Source organism: Mesoplodon mirus (assembly GCF_964341445.2).
Source record: "Mesoplodon mirus genome assembly, chromosome: 15".
In the NCBI taxonomy this organism is placed as follows: Eukaryota; Metazoa; Chordata; class Mammalia; order Artiodactyla; family Ziphiidae; genus Mesoplodon; species Mesoplodon mirus.
In genome coordinates, this window is record NC_138991.1 from 56399154 (window position 1) to 56421906 (window position 22753).

General features: G+C 43.6%; 1 protein-coding gene across 1 annotated transcript in view; it reads left to right on the forward strand.

The window, feature by feature from the left end:
* Positions 1 to 22753, forward strand: part of LOC309816753 (uncharacterized protein) — a gene marked incomplete at its 5' end in the record, with an annotated part of 152282 nt that overhangs the window by 86762 nt on the left and 42767 nt on the right. Inside the window, 6 exons of the mRNA XM_082644528.1 lie at positions 696 to 788; positions 4309 to 4526; positions 6589 to 6773; positions 20214 to 20522; positions 21185 to 21414; positions 22590 to 22667. Coding sequence (XP_082500654.1) covers positions 696 to 788; positions 4309 to 4526; positions 6589 to 6773; positions 20214 to 20522; positions 21185 to 21414; positions 22590 to 22667 — 1113 coding nt within the window. The remainder of the gene's footprint in view (positions 1 to 695; positions 789 to 4308; positions 4527 to 6588; positions 6774 to 20213; positions 20523 to 21184; positions 21415 to 22589; positions 22668 to 22753) is intronic.

Here is a 22753-nt window from a genome sequence, read left to right on the forward strand (position 1 = left end):
GTTTTAGCCATGTGTCCTGGAGAGAAAGGAAATACATTTTGGTAAATATATAGCAGCCACTGTAGGTATATTCATTAATTCACCATATACAGATTGTGTCTTTGCTGTGTGCCAGGCTCTGTGTGATGTACCAGGGCTGCACAGATGACTGTGTTTCTATTCCCATCTCCAAGGAACTTTCAAGTTCAAATCCCAGCTCCACTGCTGACTTGCTGTGTCACCTTGGGTAAATTACTTAACCCCTCTGAGCATCAGTTTTTCCAGCTGTAAAATGGGAATAGTAATACCAGCATATGAGAGCAGGGGTGATGATTAAATAAGATGATAATTGTAAAACCATCTTCCCAGTGCCTAGTTCATGGCCAGGGTCAAATAAATGGCAGCCGTGGATATGGGAGGCACGAGCAGGCACCATGGCAGGGGAAGGAGGGGGTGCAGGGTCCCAGAGCTGTCCTCCCAGCCCCATGTCTTGGGCCTCACTTCTCAAGCTTCTGAGTAATGCAGGCTCAGTGAGATTTAGGCTGAGAACCATCCAGGGAGGGTGGTGGCTTCTGGCATCTGCCGTGGGGCCCGGGTTTGGGGCAGACTCTGGGATGACCTGTCCCTCCTCCATGCCAGCCAGCCACCTTCTGGAATTCTGCATCTCATTCTTCTGCTCCCTCTGACCCTGCTTCTCCAACTCCCCCTCCCAACAGGTCTCAGTCCAGCTGAATGGGTCTGACTCCCACTTGGTGTTTTCCCTCCAGCTCAGACATCCCCACAGACCAACATTTCCTCCAAACTTACAGGTATGGATGGTGGTCCCTTTGGGATGACCTCAACTACCTGCCAAGTGTTGTCTCCAAGCAGCCAGCTTGCTGGGAGATGGGGCGAAAGGAAAGGAATGGAGACGCCGGGGAGGGAGCAGAGGGAGGGCCACGTGACGATGTTAAGCTTCGCCGGACAGCCCCTCGGAATCAAGAACAGATGGCAGGGAGGGTTCCAAGTCCATCATTTGGAAGTGATTGTCCAGGCAAGAAGGGTTTTCAGTTCCCTGGCAGGGGCTGTGTGTGTGTGTGTGTGTGTGTGTGTGTGTGTGTGTGTGTGTGTAAGGATCACATTTCACCCTTGAAAATGGAGAGAAGCAGAATTGTCCTCAAACCCTGTCCTGTCGCTGGATTTGGGAGAAGCTGTATGATCCTTCAGAATGGCTTTTTCAACCCCAGAGTATTTTGCCCAGTGTGGGGTAGAAACACTGAAGGGTTTCACTCTACAAGGAAAGGAAGGAGCAGAGAGAGGAGACCAGGTGGGAAGGGTGTGCTCTGCTCTCCCAGGGCTGGCTCCTTGGAAAGCCCCCCGTGTCGGCTGCTTCCCTAAGGAAGCCGTGTGTGCTGTGTACGCAGGAATTAGGCCGTGGGCTGGGGAGATGGAGGGGTGGATGGGTAATCCCAACAGGGATGAGGACTGGAATTCGATAGCAATTTTTAAATGCCTCCTGTGCCTGTGGGTTTTGAAAACTTGAGTGGAGCCTGAGAAGGGCTCTGAATTATGGAAACTGTTCATTCTCAGAGGCACGTTTTTTCACATGTCGGCATCTGTGAAGTCAGATGTGTCTTCAAATCCACGCTGGTTCGTTGTTTCATTAGCAGCCTTTTCACTTTCAAGGAGATACATAAAATCATGGAGGGCTTCCCTGGTGGCACAGTGGTTGAGAGTCCGCCTGCCGATGCAGGGGACACGGGTTCGTGCCCCGGTCCGGGAAGATCCCACATGCCGTGGAGCGGCTGGGCCCGTGAGCCATGGCCGCTGAGCCTGCGCGTCCGGAGCCTGTGCTCCGTGGCGGGAGAGGCCACAACAGTGAGAGGCCCACGTACCACACACACACACAAAAATCATGGCACGTCTGAGGGCAGCTGGCATCTAGGATTTGAAACCGTGCCGTCGCTGTCATCTGTTGTAACGGGAGCTGATGTCCGTTGAGTGTTTACTGTGTGCCAGGCTCTGTTCTAAACCCTTTATGTGGATCATCTCACGGCTGCCTCGTGGTGCTGTTGTCTTGGCATTCTGCAGATGAGACTCTGAGACAGAGAGAGGTGACGTGACCTGTACGAGGTCATGGAGCGCATAAGTGCAGGATCTTGCCTGGGGACCCAGGCAGTCTGGCTGCAGAGCCCATGCAGCCTCTGGCACTCAAGGCAGGTGGTGGGTGGGTGGTCCTGCTGGAAGCTTGGATGCTGGGTCACCTAATGGGTTTGTACTTTATTATTACTTTTTTTTTTTTTTTTTTTTGCGGTACGCGGGCCTCTCACTGCTGTGGCCTCTCCCGTTGCGGAGCACAGGCTCCAGAACCACAGGCTCAGCGGCCATGGCTCACGGGCCCAGCCTCTCCGCAGCATGTGGGATCTTCCCGGACCGGGGCACGAACCCGTGTCCCCTGCATCGGCAGGCGGACTCTCAACCACTGCGCCACCAGGGAAGCCCTATTATTACTTTTTAAAGCAGCAGAATCCTTTGCTCACATTATCTCTGTGATTGAATGGGGGCTGGGGATGGGGGCAGGAGCCTGGCCTTCTCAACCCCATCCTCCCTCTTGAAAGCCCTCCGCGGTATCTTTCCACTGGTGTTTCACAACCTAATTTTCATGATTGCCTCCCTGCCCAAGGAGACTTTTTAGACATTTTTTCCCTCTAACCGTCCCTTTTATGAAAATTTAAGTCCACAGATGTCCTGTATTTCTGTTATGTGCTGATGCATACCTATGCCTTATGTAAGACGTTGTTTTTTTTAACCTACCTGCTAAGAACCAATTATGCATTTGGGGCGCTATTGCCCCTGTTGAGAACCGCACACTCTGTAGGACCCCTCAGGCCCACAGAAGCCAATCAGAGAAAGAACAGTGTACCCTGGACCTTCCCAACCCAAGCTGCATGTTAGAATCACCTGGGGAGCTTCTAGAACATACCTACCTGGACCCCAGCCTGGAGATGCTGAGTTGATTAGTCAGGGGGTCACAGGCACAGTTTTAAAAAAATTAATAAACTTCATTTTTTGGAGCAGTTTTACGTTTACCGAAAAATTGAGCAGAAAGTACAGAGAGTTCCCATATACCTCCTTTCCCCACAATGCAGTTTCCCCTCTTATTAACATCTTGCGTTAGTGTGGTACACTTGTTAAAACTGATGGACCAGTGTTAATTTATTATTAACTAAAGTCTATAGTTCACGTTAGGGTTCACTCTTTGTGTCGTACGTTCTGTGGGTTTTGCCAAATGCATAACGTCATATATCAGCCTTTACTGTATCATACAGAGTAGTTTCACTGCCCTAAAAGTCCTTCTCAATCCACCGATTCCTCCCTCCCTCCCTCCCTCTCTCAACCTCTGGCTGCCACCGGGCCATTTTCTGTCTTTCTCGTTTTACCTTTTCCCTGAACGTCATATGGTTGGACTCATTCAGTATGTAGCCTTGAAATAAAAGATTGGCTTCTTTCGTTTAGAACACGCAGTTACATTTCCTTCATGTCTTTTCATGGCTTGATAGCTCATTTCTTTTTATCACTGAATAATATTGCATTGCACGGATCTACAGTTTATCAATTCAAATATGGAGGGACCAGGCGTACTTAGAAAAGCTTCCCACGTGATTGTAATGTGCAGACCGGTCTAGGCCAGTTTCTACCCCATAGATGGGGAAACTGAGGCCCAGATCAGGAGAGGGGCTTCAGGTCCTGCAGAGCTGGTGGAGGAGTGGGCCTCGCTGCTCCCACCCCCACTCCTCCCCGCCCCCCGACCATTGCCCTGGTCAAGCCTCTGCTCCAGCCTGACCCCAGGTGTGGCCCTCTCCTTATGCACTGGGCACTCTCCCCTTTGGCCTCCAGAGCTTCTAGGGGTCCTCTGGGCCCCAGGGCACACTGTTAGGAGCATCCTTTTCTGTAACGGAGCTGCACAGGGGTCCTCTGCTTTCCCCAGCAGCCCCCTTTTAGGCACAAGCATGAGTTTTAGAGCCAGGCAGGCCCAGGTTGAATATGTGACCCTCTCTGAGCCTCAGTTTCCCCATTTGTAAGAAAGTAATCCCACTTCATATGTGGTGGAAAGGACAAGATGAGACTCTGTTCCTGGGCCAGGAGCTGGGGTCAGGGAGGGCTGTCCCCCATTCTTCTCTCTGTCTCATTTCTCTTCCTGAGTGTTTGCAGTCTGCTGCATTTGATGATGCTCAGAGCTGGAGTGGCTCAGGAAGACTTCCTGGAAGAAGGGGCCCTCCTGCATTCCCAGCTCCCACAGACCCTTCCTGTCCCCCCTCCACTTCTGAGCTCTCTCCTGCCTCCCTGCAGGTGCAGGCAGCTGCTGGGTGCTACAAAGAGCGCAACCTCAACGGCTCCCTGTCTGTGCACGTGTCTGGTGAGGTGCTCGTTCTGCTGGAGGCCACTGCCAGCCTGGATACCTGGAGGAGCAGCCGGGGCTGGGGCATGAACGTCCTCCTCCGCCAGGAGGTCCTCAGAGCCCCCAGAGCTGTTCAGCTGCAGCTGTCTGGCAAGGTCGCCCCAGACAGGTACCCATCCCCGAGTGGCCTGTGAGGGGTGAGGGGGCCTCTGAGGTCAAAGGCCTGGCATCCTGGGAGATGGAAAATCATCATCCAGAGGTGCCTCTGGAACCATGCCTGAATTACCCCCGTTTGTGCCATTCTTTTTTTTTTTTTTTTTTGCTGTACGCGGGCCTCTCACTGTTGTGGCCTCTCCTGTTGTGGAGCACAGGCTCCGGACACGCAGGCTCCGGACACGCAGGCTCAGCAGCCATGGCTCACGGGCCCAGCCACTCCACAGCATGTGGGATCTTCCCGGACCGGGGCACGAACCCGTGTCCGCTGCATCAGCAGGCGGACTCTCAACCACTGCGCCACCAGGGAAGCCCTGTGCCATTCTTGATTTTTAAGGCTTTGAGGGAATGGAAGGGAGGAGGCATTCAATTTTCCACTTCGATCTGTTTTCTTTTTTAGTTACAACAGCATTCATTTTAGGTGACTTGAAAGATTATAATAATGAATAAGGAGTAAACCAAAAATCACTAGAGGCAGTCATGGGGAATATGTTGGTGTATTTCCCTCCAGTTTGTCATCTCTGACTATATTTTCACATAATGACATGTTCACTGTGATATGGCCTGGGATAGGGAGCCAGCCTGGGTTCAAATGCCAGCTCTGCCACTGCTGCCTCGGGAACCTTGGGTGAGACACTGTGCCCTTCTGTGCCTCAGTTTCTCAACCTGCTTCTTAGGGTTGTTCTAGACTTAACTGGACAGCACGTGTGATTTCCAAACCAGCTTCTGGCCAGCGAGAACGTTCACTTCCAGCTGCCATAGAGCTGCTCCTTTGTGTATGGCACATTCTGGCACATATTAGGTCTCTGTTAAATGTTAGTTTCCTTTTTCCTCTGCAGTCCTAGCTTTGGCAGCTTTTTTGAATTCAAGGAGATTTAAGGCTTTGGACATGGTCCTAGATAACCCTGTCCCCAGAATTACCATCTACGGCTGTCTGTCCGCCTGTCTGTTCATCCATCTGCGCATCCTTATTCCCAATCTAAAAAGGGTTTGAGGCAGATTATGAAAATATATATTGTTCTAGGTCAAGAATTAGCAAACTTTCAGCAAAGGGCCAGATGGTAAATACTTTTGGACCTGTGGGCCATGTGGTCTCTGTTGCAAGTACTCGTAGATGACATGTAAATGAATGGGTGTGGCCGAGTTCCAATAAAACTTTATTTACTAAACGGGGTGGGCTGGTTTTGGCCCACAGGCACATAGCTTGCCAACTCTTGTTCTGGGTTTTAGAAAAATACATAAGGAAATTAGGGTGAAGGGAAGGAAAAAATGGGAAAAATGGGAAGGTGCTCAAAGTGGCATTGGTAAACAAAATGCATGTCATTTTCTAGAGTGGAGCTGAAGATTTGGCTCTGGGCTTCCTAGTAGCCAGTGCAAAAAAGAAACCAACCAATGGCATTATTTGCAAACAGTGCCCTTCCTTATGGGAAAACACACATACCCTCACATACCTGTGTGAATGTTCACCAAGGAAAGCATGGCTGATCTTGTTCCTGGTCTTGATACTTGAGGGAAGTATCTCTTATGGTGTCCTATCAATAACATACAACAGGGATGATAGGGACCAGGTTCCCTGCTCCAATTCTCCAGGAAGTTTAACAGCAGGCTTCCTGGGGCTGTTTTTTCCCTTGTCCCTCACCATAATAACATACATGGATAACTCATTAGCAATGTCAGCTCATCAACATCAGTAGTTCCATTTTGGCCTCCACTTTACAGAAGACGAGCCTGAGGTTCCGGGAGGTCATGTCCTTGTGCAGGGCCACACAGTGAGTGAGCAGCAGCACCGGGATTCGAATTCATGTTTGACTGACTTCAAGGCCCATGATCTTAACCCCCTATTACCCTGTATCCCTGTGGGCTGAGGGCCAGTAAGGCAGTCCCTTGATGGGTCTGGACAGTGGGGTTCAGGAATGCACCTCTTATGGGCTGGCCTGCTTATTTGAAGAGGAAAAATACCATTTGCCTGCAGGGATAGATGCCAATGTTTTCTATGCCCCCATCACTTTCCTTCCTAGGATTTGGCTGTTTTCCAAGGCACTGCTAGACCAGAACACAGTGCAGCTTTTTCTCAAGGCATCTGAAGAGCAGAGGGGAGGCCAGGTCCTGACCCTGCAGAGCCAAGCCCAGCACACCTGGGCAGCCGTGCCCCATCTTCTGACCCTCACAGGTGTGCTGAAGCAGAAGGAGACACTCACAGAAGGTGAGAGCCTGGGGAACGCCACGGGGCAGGGACAGTGGAGATCTGGCAAACACTTTCTGTGGGTCCACGGCGTAGGTGAAATCCTACACATTTTCAAGTCCACTGATGCTCTGTTCCAGTGTCTGACACACTGGCGAAACCCCTCTGTCAGAAATTAATACCCATTCAGACAAAGTGAATCTTCTGCTGTCTAAATACTAAACAGGCTTCCTTGTGCAGGACTTGTCAGAGCCTTAACATGCTAGTGGACGTTGGAAATATCCAGGTAGGAGAGTTGGGTGCAGTGTTCCCCAAACAAATTTTTTCTAACACTTTTTTTTCTTCCAGTTGTATTGAGATGCAATTGACAAGAAGCACTGTATAAGTTTGTGTACCACATAATGATTTGACTTACATACATCAGGAAATGATTACCACAATAAGTTTAGTGAACATCCATCATCTCACATAGACACAAAATTAAAGAAATAGAAAGAAACTTTTTTCTTATGGTAAGAACTCTTAGGATTTATTCTCTTAACAACTCTCATATATAACAGAGCAGTGTTAATTATATTTATCATGTTGTACATTGTATTCCTAGTACTTACTTATCTTATAACTGGAAGTTTGTACCTTTAAAAAAATTTTTTTTGAAGTATAGTTGATTTACAATGTTGTGATAATTACTGATGTACCGCAAAGTGATTCAGTTATACATATATACACAATCTTTTTTAAAATATTCTTTTCCATTATGGTTTGTCATAGGATATTGAATATAGTTCTCTGTGCTATACAGTAGGACCTTGTTGTTTATCCATTCTGTATATAAAAGCATCTGCTAACCCCAACCTCCCACTCCATCCCTCTCTCAACCCCCTCCCCCTTGGCAACCACCAATCTGTTCTCTATATCCATGATTCTGTTTCTGTTTCAAAGATAGATTCATTTGTGTCATCTTTTAGATTCCACATATAAGTGACATCATATGGTATTTGTCTTTCTCTTTCTGACTTTCTTCACTTAGCATGATAATCTCTAGTTGCATCCATGTTGCTGAAAATGGCATTATTTCGTTCTTTTTTTATGGCTGAGTAGTATCCCATTGTATATATGTACACATCTTCTTTACCCATTCATCTGTCGATGGACATTTAGGTTGTTTCCATGTCTCAGCTATTGTGAATAGTGCTGCTATGGACATAGGGGTGCATGTATCTTTCTGAATTAGAGTTATATCTAGATATATGCCCAGCAGTGGGATTGCTGGATCATATGGTAATTCTATTTTTAGTTTTTTGAAGAACCTCCATACTGTATTCCACAGCGGCTGCACCAACTTACATTCCCACCAAGAAGTTTGTACATTTTGATTGCCTTCATCCAATCCCCCCCATCCCCCACCTCTGGTAACCACAAATCTGATCTTTTTTTAAAAAATTGAAGTAGATTTGATGTACAGTATTTTATAAGTTACAGGTGTACAATACAGTGATTCACAATTTTTAAAGGTTATACTCCATTTAAAGTTATTATAAAATATTGGCTATATTCCCTGTGTTGTACAATATATTCTTGTAGCTTTTTTATTTTATACATAATGGTTTATACCTCTTAATCCCCTACCCCATTCTTGCCCATCCCCCCTCCTTCTCCCCACTGTAACCACCAGTTTGTTCTCTATATCTGTGAGTCTGTTTCTTTTTTGTTATATTCACTAGTTTGTTTAATTTTTAGCTTCCACGTGTAGGTGATATCATACAGTATTTGTCTTTCTCTGTCTGACTTATTTCACTTAGCATAATACCCTCCAAGTCTATCCATGTTGCTGGAAATTGCAAGATTTCATTATTTTTTATGGCTGGGTAGTGTTCCACTGTATATATATACCACATCTTCTTTATTCATTCATCTGTTGATGGATGAATTGCTTCCATATCCTGGCCACTGTAAATAGCGCTGCTATGATCATTGAGGTGCATGTATCTTTTCAAATTAGTGTTTTCATTTTTTTGGATATATACCCAGGAGTGGAATTGCTGGGTCATATTGTCATTCTATTTTTAGTTTTTTGAGAAACCTTCATACTGTTTTCCATAGTGGCTGCACCAATTTACATTCCCACGAACAATGTACGAGGGTTCCCTTTTCTCCAAGTCCTCGCCAACATTTGTTATTTGTTCTTTTTGATGATAGCCATTCTGACAGATGCGAGGTGATATCCATTGTGGTTTTAATTTGCATTTCCCTGATGGTTAATGATGTTGAGCATCTTTTTCACGTGCCTGTTGGCCATCTGCGTGTCCTCTTTGGAAAAATGTCTGTCCATTTTTTACTCGGATTGTTTGTGGGTTTTGGTTTTTTTTTTTGATGTTGAGTTATGTGAGCTACTTATATGTTTTGGATATTAACCCCTTATCAGTCGTATCATTTGCAAACATTTTCTCCCATTCAGTAGGTTGTCTTTTTGTTTTGTCGATGGTTTCATTTGCTGTGCAAAAGCTTTTAAGTTTAATTAGGTCCCATTTGTTTATTTTTGCTTTTATTTCCTTTGCTTTAGGAGACAGATCCAAAGAAATATTGCTATTGATACGATTTATGTCAGAGTGTTCCGCCTATGTTTTCCTCTAGGGGTTTTATGGTTTCTGGTCTTACATTTAGTTCTTTAATGCATTTTGAGTTTATTTTTGTATATGGTGTTAGAGAATGTTCTAATTTCATTCCTCTACATGTAGCTGTCCAGTTTTTCCAGCACCATTTATTGAAGAGTAATCTCTTTTTCTATGAGTTGTTTTTTTTTTTTTTTTTTTGCGGTACGCGGGCCTCTCACTGCTGTGGTCTCTCCCGCCGCGGAGCACAGGCTCTGGACGCGCAGGCCCAGCGGCCATGGCTAACGGGCCCAGCCGCTCCGCGGCATGTGGGATCTTCCAGGACCGGGGCATGAACCCGTGTCCCCTGCATCGGCAGGCGGACTCTCAACCACTGCACCACCAGGGAAGCCCTATGAGTTTGTTTTTGAAGTATAATTTTGAAGTATAATTGAAGTACAACACTATGTTAATTCCTGTTACACAACATAGTGACTCAATATTTCTGTGTTTCAAACTGATCACGATAAGTCTAATTATGATATGTCACCATACAAAGATATTGCACAGTTATTGACTCTGTTCCCCACATTGTACATTTTATACCCATGACTCATTTATCTCGCAGCTGGAAGTCTGTGCCTCTTAATCTCCCTCACCTATTTCTCTCTTCCTCCCCCCCCACACTTCCCCTCTGGCAACCACCTGTTTGTTTTCTGAATCTGTGACTCAGTTTCTATTTTATGTTTGTTGGCTTATTTGTTTCTTTTTTTAAGATTCAACATACAAGTAAAATCATACAGTTTTTGTCCTTCTCTGTCTGACTTATTCCACTTAGCATAATACCCTCTAGGACCATCCATGTTGTCGGGAATGGCAAGATTTCATTCTTCTTCTGGCTGAGTAGTATTCCATTGTATATATAGAGAGAGACATACACACACACACTACATCTTCTTTATCCATTCATCTATCAATGGACAGTTAGGTTGCTTCCATATCTTGGCTATTGTAAATAATGCTGCAATGAACGTAAGGGTGCATATATCTTTTCTAGTTACTGTTTTCATTTTCTTCAGGTAAATACCCAGGAGTGGATTTGCTGGATCATATGGTAGTTCAATTTTTAACGTTTTGAGGAATTTCCATATTGTTTTTCAGAGTGGCTACATTTAATACTTTTTATTTTGACATGATTTCAGACTTACAGAAAAGTGGCAAGAATATTACAAGGAATCCCATAGGCTCTTTACCTAGCTTCACCAATTATTGACATTTATCACAATTGCTTTATCATTTTTATTCTCTCTGTCTGTTTTTCTGTCTCCCTTTATATGTGTGTGTGTGTGTGTGTGTAAGACATTATTATTTGCATATAAGGTTTTTTTTTGGCCAAGCCATGCAGCATGCGGCATCTTAGTTCCCCAACCAGGGATCAAACCTGCGCCTCCTGCAGTGGAAGCACAGAGTCTTAACCACTGGACCACCAGGGAAATCCCTAAAATTTTTTATTCTTGAACTGTATTGTACTAAGCTGCAGACATGATAGTTCTTCACCCCTAAATAGTTCAATGTTTATTTCCTAAAAATAGACATTCTCCTACATTCCACAATACAGTTCTCAAAATCAGAAAATTAACATAAGGCTGTTATCTACAAACCTTATTCAGATTCCACCAGTTATCCCATTAATGTCCCTTATAGTAAAAGAAAATCCTGAATTGTGCATTATATTTAGTCGTATTATTTCTTTGGTCTCTTTTATTCTGGATGAGTTCCTCTGTATTTCTTTCTCTTTCATGATTATATTTCAAAGGGTACGGGGAAGTTAGTTTGTAGAATATCCCTCATTTGGGGTTTGTTGGATGTTTCCCCATGACTATTTTCAAAAAAGCCTCGTTGGCAGAATACCACCTGATGTCAGTTTGTCCCAGTGCTACTGGTGACATCAGTTTTAATCACTTGATTAAGGTAATGTCTGCGAAGTTTCTTCACTGTTAAGCATTTTTCCCCTTTGTATGCTAACTTCATAAAACAAGTTGAGAAGTACTTTCTTCCCTTCTATTTTCTGAAAGAGTTTGTATAAGATTAGTGTGAATGCTCCCGTAATTGTCAGATGGACTCTAGGAGAGAAGCCATCTGGACTTTTCTTTGTGGAAATTTTTTTTTTTTGAAAATGAATAGATATATAAAGCTATTCAGATTTTCTATTTCATCATGTGTCAGTTTGCATAAGTTATATTTTTCAAGGAATTTGTCCATCTCCACTAAGTAGTCAAATTTATTGGCATAGTTGTTCATTATATGTGTTATAATCCTTTTCATGTATGCAGGATCTATAGTGATACCCTTGCTTTCATCACTAATAGTTGTTACTTGTGTTTCTTCTCGCTCTTCCTTATTAGTCTAACTTGGATTTCGTCAATTTTGTTAATCCTTTCAAAGAACCAAATTTTGGTTCTGTTAATTTTCTCTGTTGTCTCTTTTCAATTCCATTGATTTCAGCCATTATCTCTATTATTTCCTTTCTTACACTTAATTTGGGTTTACTTTACTCTTCTTTTTTAAATAAATTTATTTATTTTTGGCTGTGTTGGGTCTTCATTGCTGCACGTGGGCTTTCTCTAGTTGTGGCGAGTGGGGGCTACTCTGTTGGGGTGAGAGTGCTTCTCATTGCTCTGGCTTCTCTTGTTGCAGAGCATGGGCTGTAGAGTATGTGGGCTTCAGTAGTTGTGGCTCGTGGGCTCAGTAGTTGTGGTTCGCAGGCCCTAGAGAGCGTGGGCTCAGTAGTTGTGGCACATGTGCTTAGTTGCTCCGCGGCATGTGGGATCTTCCCCGACCAGGGCTCCAACCCGTGTCCCCTGCATTGGCAGGCGGATTCTTAACCACTGTGGCACCAGGGAAGACCCTTTTGCTCTTTTTTTATAGTTTATTTATGGCAGATCCTCAAGCCATTGATTTTTAGACCTTTTTTCTTTTCTAATATAAGCATATAAAACCACACATTTTCCTCTTAAGTTCCTTCAGCTGCATCCCACAAATTTTTATGTCATGTGTTTTCATTATCATTTATTTTGAAATATTTTCAAACTTGTGATTTCTCCTTTGACCCATGTATTTGAAGTATGTTGCTTAATATCCAAATATTTGAGATTTTTCTAGATAGCTTTTTAATATTTAATTTCATTGTGATCAGAGGATCTTTTCTGTAGGATAAGTCTTTTAAAATTTGTTGTGACTTGTTTTATGGGCCAGTCTATATCTATCTTGTGAACATACGTTATGCACTTAAAAAGAATTGGTATTCTGCTGTTGTTGGGTGTAATGTTCTATAAATGTTAAGTCAATGTGCTTGGTTGTATTGCTCTGATATATATCTTTACTGATTTTTTTTGTCTGGTTATTGTATCAATTGATGAGAGAAGTGTGTTAAACTCTCCAACTATGTGGATTTCTCTATTTCTTGCTTTCATCCAGTCTATTTTTGCTTCATGTATGTTGATGTACTAGTATTAGGTGCATAAGCAAATATGATTATTATGCATTCTTGATGAATTGACCTGTTTATCATTGTGAAGCGGACTGTTTATCTCTCACACAGTTCTTTGTCTTGAAGTCTGTTTTGTCTGATATTAACGTTGCCACTTTTGTTTTTTATTGGAATTTGTACTGTATATGTTTTTCCATGCTTTTTCTTTCAAATATATATTTCCTATATTTGAGGTACATTTCTTGTAGCACACATGCAGTTGGATTTTGCTTTTATTTCCAGTCTGAAAATCTCTGCCTTTTAATTATGGTATTTACTTGATTTATCTTTAATGTAATTATTGATATGATTAGATTTGGGTCTACTATTTTGCTGTTTTGTTTTCTACTTTCCCATATATTTTTTTGTTCCTCTGTTACTCTTTGTTTGCTTTCTTTTGGCTGATTTTTAAAAAATTTTAGAACTCAGTGTTAATTTTTCTGTTGCTCTTTCAACTATGTTTCTGTATGTTCTTTCACATTCTACTTAGAGTTTCTGGTATCATTTCTCTTCAGTATAAAGAATCATCTTTATAGAAACTAACACAACATTGTAAAGCAACTATACTCCAATAAAAATTAAAAAAAAAAAAAAGGATCACCTTTCGCATTTCTTGTAAGTCTGGCTTACAACAATGAACTCCCTTAGTTTTCATTTATTTGAAACTGTCCTATTTTGCCCTGATTCTTGAAGGATATTTTAAAAATGCAAATGTATATCTCTTAACACATTTAGAAGTTTTTCATATTTACTTCTTCAAAGATTTCTTTCTGTCCCATTCTCATTGTCCTCTCCTCCTGGGATTTCTAACTGCACGTGCTTTCGAATTTTCTATATTGTTCCACAGATCTTGAGGCTCTGTTGACCTTTTTAGTCTTTTTTCTCTTTTCTTCAGATATCTATCAATCTATCTTCCGGTTCACTGGCTCTTTAATCTTTCTTCTCCAAACACCAGCCAATAAAAATTTTAAGACTATCCAATAATTTCTTTTCAATCACAGATTTTATGTATTTTATTTAGTTCTAAAATCACCACTAGGCTCTTTTTATTTATTAATTTGTATTTTCCTTATATTTTTGAACATGGTTGTAAGAGCTGTTTTAAAATCCTTATCTGCTAATTCCAATGTCTAGGTCATCTTGGGGTTGATCTCCCTTGATGATTGCCCTTTCTCTTAAATATAGGTTACATTTTCCTATTTCTTTGTATGTCTAGTAATTTGAGATTGTATTCTAGAAGTTTTGAATGATGTTAAGACTCTGATTCTTTTATATTTCTCTAAAGAGTATTGTTATTTTTTAAAATTTTAGCATGCAGTTAACTTGACTGGGCTCAAAATCCAAACTCTGTCTTTCCTCTGGTGGGCTGCAGTAGAAATAATTTTCAGCTCTTTTATCTTAGCTGGTCTGCTTGGAGTCTGTACCACCCTTGTGAAGTTCAAGGATTAGCTTTGGGATTCTATAGGTAGAATTTGGGATTCCCCCATGTGGCTTTCTCTGGAATTTCCCATTTCACTTTCCATTTGCTATTGTCACCTTGAACTCTGTTCTTTGATTCTTTGATCAGTAAGACCATAGATTTCTGTGTGAGTTTTCTTCATCCTGCATGGCACCAAAAAAGAGTAAAAACATACAACTCAGCTATTGCTGGTCCTTTCCTCCAAGTTTTAACTCCCCTCCACTGACTGCCTGTTTATGGTCAGTCTCCAGCCACTTCAGGTAACTGTTTCATATATTTTGTCCAGAGTGTACAACTGTTACCTTGGGAGGGTTGGTCCATTTAAGTGTCTCCACCATTAATGGAAATAGAACTCCTCCTGTGTCCTTTTGACATGTCCCTATCATTCCTTGACCACTTCCTTCCTTTATGACCAAAAAGATGTTTCAGTCTCATGTTATATTTTCCCTGAGATGGAATAAATCATTTCTCCAAGGATTCCTGGTTCCTTTTTGTGCAAGACAGTATTTAGAAACTAAGTTCTGGGTTCTAGGTGTATTTACTCCTACTGAAGTATCTGTCTTTCTAGGCCTTCTCAATGGACAGACCAAGAAAATAGATGTATGTGTACATGCATGCACACACACCTATATCTGTCTATCTACAGATATATAAGTTTACAACCATTAGTCCTTAATTCCAATCCATCATCAAAAAGCTCATTCTGTTTCTTCCCCCCTTTTCATATTTCTTATTCCCTTCTTCAACAGTAAGAAACCTGGCTCCAATTATTCATAACATATTTACTTATTTCTTCAGCCCTAGGATACATAGAAAGTAGTCAGAATTACTAACCTATACCTTTGAGGAAATAAACCCTTTTAACTAGGATTCAATATTTGTTTAGAGTTCTTCTTGTCTTTGGCCTGAGGGTATAAATCTAAACACGGTGTTTATTTATTTTTAAATATTTATTTACTTAGTTGTGCCAGATCTTAGTTGCGGCACACAGGCTCCTTAGTTGCAGCAGGCGGGCTCCTTAGTTGTGGCATGAGAACTCTTAGTTGCGGCGTGCATGTGGGATCTAGTTCCCTGACTTGGGGTCAAACCTGGGCCCCCTGCATTGGGAGTGTGGAGTCTTATCCACCGCACCACTAGGGAAGTCCGCAAACACGGTGTTTAAATGTTAGTTGGGGTTAATCTCCCACCCACCCCGTGTGATGCTGTAAATCATTCGAAGTACAATTGGTTCACTGGTTTCTGTTTGTGTTCCATTTTCAGGTTCCCCCATCTTTATTGATTTTGTGTATTTATTTTTCGATTATGTGAAACATTAACAAGTTTCCAAAAGTCAGAATTATACAAAATGGGATCTTTTGCCCAAGCATCCTTGACCGTAGCACCCTAGTTGGACATCTGTCCAGGGCCCTGTGTTTCAGAATCTAAAGACTCTGCTTTCCCACCTACCTTGGGGGAATAGTATCATTCTCTAATCTTAATATTAACACTGACCCTCCTAATTCCTAATTGGTTAAATTGTGGCAAAACCAAATTGCATAATAAAATACCTGTGTAAAGATCAAATGACATAGGTTTGAAAAAATTTAAATACAATCAAGCAGCTTACTGTTCTTCTCAAGTTTACTTTGAGTTACACTGATGGTCTCCCCTTCATCTTTCTGAAGTTTATAATTTGCAGCTGATAACTAACAGACCCTCATGCTGATCTCTTAACACACATTGCTTCTTTTTTTTTGGCCATGCCATGTAGCATGTGGGATCTTAGTTCCCTGAATAGGTATTGAACCTGTGCCCCCTGCAGTGGAAGGGTGGAGTCTTAACCACTGGACCACCAGGGAAGTCCCACATTGCTTCATTTTTGAAGGCAATTATTGAGGTATAATTTCTTGGGGTGCAATTTACATATGGGGAAAACCCCTTCAAGTTTTGATAAACTCATACAGTTGTGTGCCCACCAACACAGTCCTGATACAGAGTAGTTCCATCACCCCAAAAAGTTCCTTACTGCTGCTCACTGTCATCAGCCTTTCCCCCACCCCCTGTCCCTGGCAACCACTGAGATGTTGTCTGTCCCTATAGTTTGGGCTATTCCAGGATGTCACATGAATGGAATCATACAGCACATAAGCTTTGAGTATGGGATCTTTTGCCCAACATAATGTGGTTGAGATTCATCAAAGTTGTATGTATCAGTAGTTCTTTTTCCTTTTTTACTGGTGAGTAATATTCTATTCTATGGATATACTGCAGTTTATCCATTCACAGCTGAAGGATATTTGAGTTGTTTCCAGTAATTTCCAATTATGAATAAAGCTTCAATAATCATTGGTCTATAGGTTTTTGTGGGAACATATGGTTTCATTTCTCTTGGGTGAATACCTAGGAGTGGGAGTGATGGGTTGTATGGCAAGTATATGTTTATAGGAAACTGCCAGACTGTTTCCAGAGTAGCAGTACCATTTTCCATTCCCACCAGCAATGTGTGAGAATTCTAGTTGCTCTGCATCCTTGCTAGCAATTTGTACTGGCAGTTTTTGGCTTTGAGTTTTTTGGGTTTTTTTTTTTTTTTATCAGTCGAATTGTTTTTGTAGTTGTATCTCATTTTGGTTTTAATTTGCATTTCCCTAATGACTAATTTTGTCGAACATCTTTTCATCGGCTTATTTGCCACTTGTAAATCATTTCTGGTGAAGTGTCTATTCAAACCTTTTGCCCATTTAAAAAATCAAGTTGCTTGTTTTTTTATTATTGAATTTGGGAATCATTTATACAAGTCCTTTATCAGATATGTGTTTTGAAAATATCTTCTGATCTATGTCTTTTAATTTTTTTATGGTGTCTTTTGAAAAGTGGAGGTTTTAAATTTTGATGAAGTCTGATTTATCATTTTTTTTCTTTTGTGAATCATGCTTTTGATGTCATATAAGAAATATTTGCCTGAGGCCACAAATTTTTCTCTCATATTTTTCTTCTACAAGTGTTATGATATTAGGTTTTAAATTTAGGTCTGTGGTTAATTTTATTTATTTATTATTGAAGTACAGTTGATTTCCAATGTTGTGTTAGTTTCAAGTGTATAGCAAAGTGATTCATTTTATATATATATATATATATATATATATATATATATATATTCTTTTTCAGATTTTCTTCCATTATAGGTTATTACAAGATATGGAATACAGTTTCCTGTGCTATATAGCAGGACCTTGTTGTTTATCTATTTTATATACAGTAGTGTGTTTCTGTTAATCACAAATTCCTAATTTATCACTCCTTCACCCTTTCCCCTTTGGTAACCATAAGTTTGTTTTCTATGTCTGTGAGTCTGCTTCTGTTTTGTAAATAAGTTCATTTGAGTCATATTTTATTTTATTTTATTTTATTTTATTTTATTTTTTTGCGGTACACGGGCCTCTCACTGTTGTGGCCTCTCCCGTTGCGGAGCACAGGCTCCAGACGCGCAGGCTCAGTGGCCATGTCTCACGGGCCCAGCCACTCTGCGGTATGTGGGATCTTCCCAGACCGGGGCACGAACCCATGTCCCCTACATCGTCAGGCGGACTCCCAACCACTGTGCCACCAGGGAAGCCCGAGTCATATTTTAGATTCCACATATAAGTGCTATCATATGATATTGATATTTGTCTTTCTCTGACTTACTTCACTTAGTATGATAATCTCCAGGTCCATCCATGCTGCTGCAATGGCATATTTTATTCTTTTTTATGGTTGAGTAATATTCCATTGTATATCTGTACCACATCTTTTTTTTTTGAATTTTATTTTATTTATTTTTTTATACAGCAGGTTCTTATTAGTTATCTATTTTATACACATCAGTGTATACATGTCAATCCCAATCTCCCAATTCATCACACCACCACCACCACCCCTGCCACTTTCCCCCCTTGGTGTCCATACATTTGTTCTCTACGTCTGTTATACCACATCTTCTTTATCTGTTCATCTGTTGATGAACACTTAGGTTGCCTCCATGGCTTGGCTATTGTAAATAATGCTGCTATGAGCATTGGGGTGCATGTATCTTTTCTTTTATTTATTTAAAAAAATTTTAAATTTTATATTGGAGCATAGTTGATTAACAATGTTGTGTCAGTTTCAGGTGCACAGCAAAGTGATCCAGTTATGCATATACATGTATCTATTCTTTTTAAAATTCTTTTCCCCTTTAGGTTATTACAGAATATTGAGCAGAGTTACTTGTGCTATACAGTAGGTCCTTGTTGGTAATCTATTTTAAATATAGTAGTGTGTACATGTTAATTCCAAACTCCCAATCTATCCCTCCCCCACCCTCCCCCCTGGTAGCCATAAGTTCGTTCTCTAAGTCTGTGAATCTGTTCCTGTTTTGTAAATAATTTCGTTTGTATCACTTTTTTCTTAGATTCCGCATATAAGCAATATCATATGATATTTGTCTTTCTCTGTCTGACTTAATTAACAATATAATGTGGATAATCTCCAGGTCCATCCATGCTGTTGCAGATAGCATATTTCATTTTTTTATGGCTAATATTCCATTGTATATTTGTACCGTATCTTCTTTATCCGTTCATCTGTTGATGGACACTTATGTTGCTTCCATGTCTTGGCTATTGTAAATACTGTTGCAATGAACATTGGGGTGCCTGTATCTTTTCGAATTAGAATTTTCATCTTTCCTGGCTATATTCCCAGGAGTGGAATTGTGGATCATATGGTAACTCTATTTTTATATTTTTCAAGAACCTCCTTACTGTTCTCCATAATGGCTGCACCAGTTTACATTTTCACCAACAGTGAAACCTTAACCCTTTTCTTATGTGGTTAATTTTGAATTAATTTGTGTATACATTTGGGTAAAGTTCACGGTAGTTTTTTCACATGTGGATTTCCAAACAATTCAGCACATTTATTAAAAAGACTATCCTTTTCCTGGTTAGTTACCTTTGCACTTTTGTCAAAAATCAATTGACAATTTGTGTATGGGTCTATTCCTCGATTCCACACTGTTCCATTGACATTATTTCACACTGGTTAACATCTTGTAGGGCATGGTGACATAGGGCCCTAAAATGTAAGTAATTTGTAAAAAGATGATTTCAAGATTCTGCAAGAAATTTCCATCTGTATAGAAAGTGCTCTGGACTCTGTGATAGAGGTTAGCCAGAGCTCTGTGTCTGGTAGCACGGAACAAGGGTGTCTAACACAGCCTGGGGGTGCAGAAAGGCCAAGCAAGACTTCTTGGAGGTGGTGACCCCCGAGTCAAACCTTGAATGAAAGGAGAGAGGTATAAGGGCACTTGAACCACGTCAAGACCCTACTGGAGCCCAGTGGGGTCAGGAGATGTAAATGGTTCTGATAAGAGCAAGAATTTCTCTAATGCATGAGTTATGTATTGGAATGGGACTAGCTTAAGGGTGTGTGGGACTAGCTTAAGGGTGTGGAATCTTTTTCTCCAGTGGGTGGAAGAGACCTCTGAGCAATTTTTCTCTCCGTAGAATTCCAGGTTGGACCCCTCGAGGCTTTCTGGGTCTCAGTTTTGTTGTCTGTAAAATGGGGGCTTTCTATCACTTTGATCCGTGACTCTCCTGAGCAGGATTCAGCACTGGTATTAACAGACACGCCTTATCAGGCTTGCTGCTTTTTTGCCAAAGCTCTTTTATTTGTGAATTAGCTTGCTTGGTCCTCGGAGCATCCTGCGGGGGAGGTGGTTTAAGTTGGTCCATTTCCCAGATATGCTCTCTCCGACATGAATTAGAATTTTATCATGGATCTAGGAACTTCCTGCCCCAGGATTCTTTGCCTTACTTCCCAAAACAGCCCAGTACCCTGGGCTGACCCCCTTCTTTGTATGGGTTCTCTCCCATCCTCTGCAGGTACCATCAAGGTCACTGCTGACTCAGCTGTCCTGGGATTCCTCTTGCGGGACAAGCATGAGAAGGCAGAGAACACCACCAGTGTGCACAGTGTGACCTGCATCCTTGTCCAGAATGGCAGCCGGGCCTTGCCAGGAGAGCTCCAGCTGAGGGGGCGACTGCAGGCCCAGACGGGGAGCCTTGAGGGCCAGGCCAGCCTCCGTGCTGACACGGCCAGCCTAGCTCTGGGTGGAGTCTGCATCTGGGGCCCTGGGCACGGCCAGCTCTCGGTCACACTGAGTCACAACATCAGCACCTTGAGTGAGGCAGGTAGGAGGGGTGGATAGGGCCCAATGGCTTCCTCCCCCAAAGACTCCCAGGGCCTGAAGCCAAGGGAGTTAAAGGAGCCCCCAGTCCCCAAACCCACCTTCCAGCTCTATTTCCTCCCCCTACCAGCTTCTCCCAGTGCCTTCATCTTCCCTGGGCTGTTATTCAGCCAGAACACTGGTTGCTACCCAGTACAGACGCACTTCTAAACTGGAGGGCAGATGCCCCTGCCACTGGCCCCTCCCCCAGGACTCCCCGCCCCCAGTCTGGCTTCTCCAGCTTGGAAGCCTGGTCTAGCAGGGCCTCCAGGATGTTCTCGGCACTGTGGTTAAGAAATAGCTCGGACACCCCCAGCTCTAGCTTCTTGGGGACATTTCCACGGGACCTGGGGGGGCCCAAATGTGCAGCAACAAGAGGAGAGCACAGGATCAGACCCGTTCCCCTCGTGCTTTCTGAGAGCCCATGCCCTGCCTTTGGGGAGGTAGGAATCCAAAGGGGACACGGGGCCTATCACTTGCTAGGTGTGGCCATTGTAGGTATAGGTGGGAGCTGGGGGGTTTGTCTGCCTCAGGGCTCAGGGGACCCTCCAGAGAGAAGGAGGGCTGTCAGTGACCCCGTTCTGGCTCCCGTGGAGGGTACCATCTTCTGGTTCCTCTCATCCCCAGGACTCCCCTCCCAGGCAGAGATGCTCCTACTGCACAGCCACATGGCTTCCAACCTCTCGGCGCGTGTGATGCTGCGCAGTGCAGAGCGTCAGCTGGATGCTGCCCTTGGCCTGGAGGGCCCGGTCACCAGCACCCCGGGCAGCCGGCTCCGTGCCAGCCTTGGCCACACGGTGCCCGGCCTCAGGCGCTGGGGCCTCCCCTTCTCCGTGGACGGCCGTGGGCACTTGCAGGTGGGTGAGGGGGCTGGGCCCGGGCCCTGTGGGGGCAGTGGGCCTGAGGGACACCCACAGCTTTGCTTCTCCCAGAGCGTGGGACCCAGTCTGGCAGTCGCGCTGGTGGTGAACGTGGATGGCGATCAGCTTCGTGTAGCCCTGGAGAGGAAGGGAGCCGGCGGCCGCTGGGGGCTGGCCCTGGGGCTGCGCCACGGCCTCTCAAGGCTCCAGGTAAGTGACCTAAGGTCCCCATTTGGGTGGGGCCCACTGCCTATGCAACTTCTCTAGTCACCTTCCCAGCTCGCCCTTCCCACCAGCTTGCCGCTCTCACCGTCCCAGCCCCTCCCACCTTCCCTCCCAGCCTCTCACCAAATTTCCCATCCTCCTTTCCCATCCATCCTTTCTCCTTTCCTCCCACCCTCTCCTCCCATCCATCCACCCTCCCTTCCTTCCTCCCACCCTGCCTTCTACTCTTCTTCTCTGTCTTCTGTCCACTTGTCCTCCTGTCCCTCTGTCAACGCTCCCTCCCCTGCCCTCATAAATGGAAGTGTATTTGAGGCAGCTCCCTCAGAGGCGCTCTGGGTCTATCTAGTAAAATGAAAACTGCTGAGACTCTCATCCTTCAGCTTGTGTTCTGGGTTACCTCCCCTGGAGAAACCCGGAACACTAGACAAGGAAACACACACACAACTGTCTTTTGCATCGTTCTCAAGAACAAAAAGCAGGAAACCACCTCTGGGCCTGGCACAGGTGTGGCTAAACCATCCAAAATGTGCGAGTGTCAGGGTGAGCGAGCCAGGCGTGCGGCCCGAATCCAGCCTGCTTCATCACTTACCGATTGTGCAACTTTAGTCCAGTTGCTTACTCTTTCTGTGCCTCAGTGTTCTCATCTGCAAAATGGGGCTGTTTATAATCCCTGCCTCCCATGTTTACCTTGAGGATCAGATGAGGAACCAGTTAGAACCTGGCACACAGGTTACTTCTGTTTTTTTCTGGTTACTTCTGTTTTTGACGATTCTGTGGGTTAGCACTTAGGTCTGCACAAACCTCTCTTTGGGGGTTATCTTCCCAGGGAGGACTTCACAAAGGGAGATGGGGTCAAGCTGTATCTCAGTACTCTGTCCAGGGTTAAGATCGGTGAGAGACACCTCATGCCTACACATGCCCGCTACCCACCCTGCTGGTCTCCCTAGGTCAACTGCAGTGGAGACGCTTCGCCTGCCCAGCTGTCAGGGCTCTGCTGGGGGGACGTCACTGGGTGGCCTCACGAGGTACAAGGGTCTCTGTCACAGGCAGAGCAGGGTGGGAGATGGTGGTCTGCCTCTGGAGGGGTGGGGTGGGCACAGGCTGAGCACCA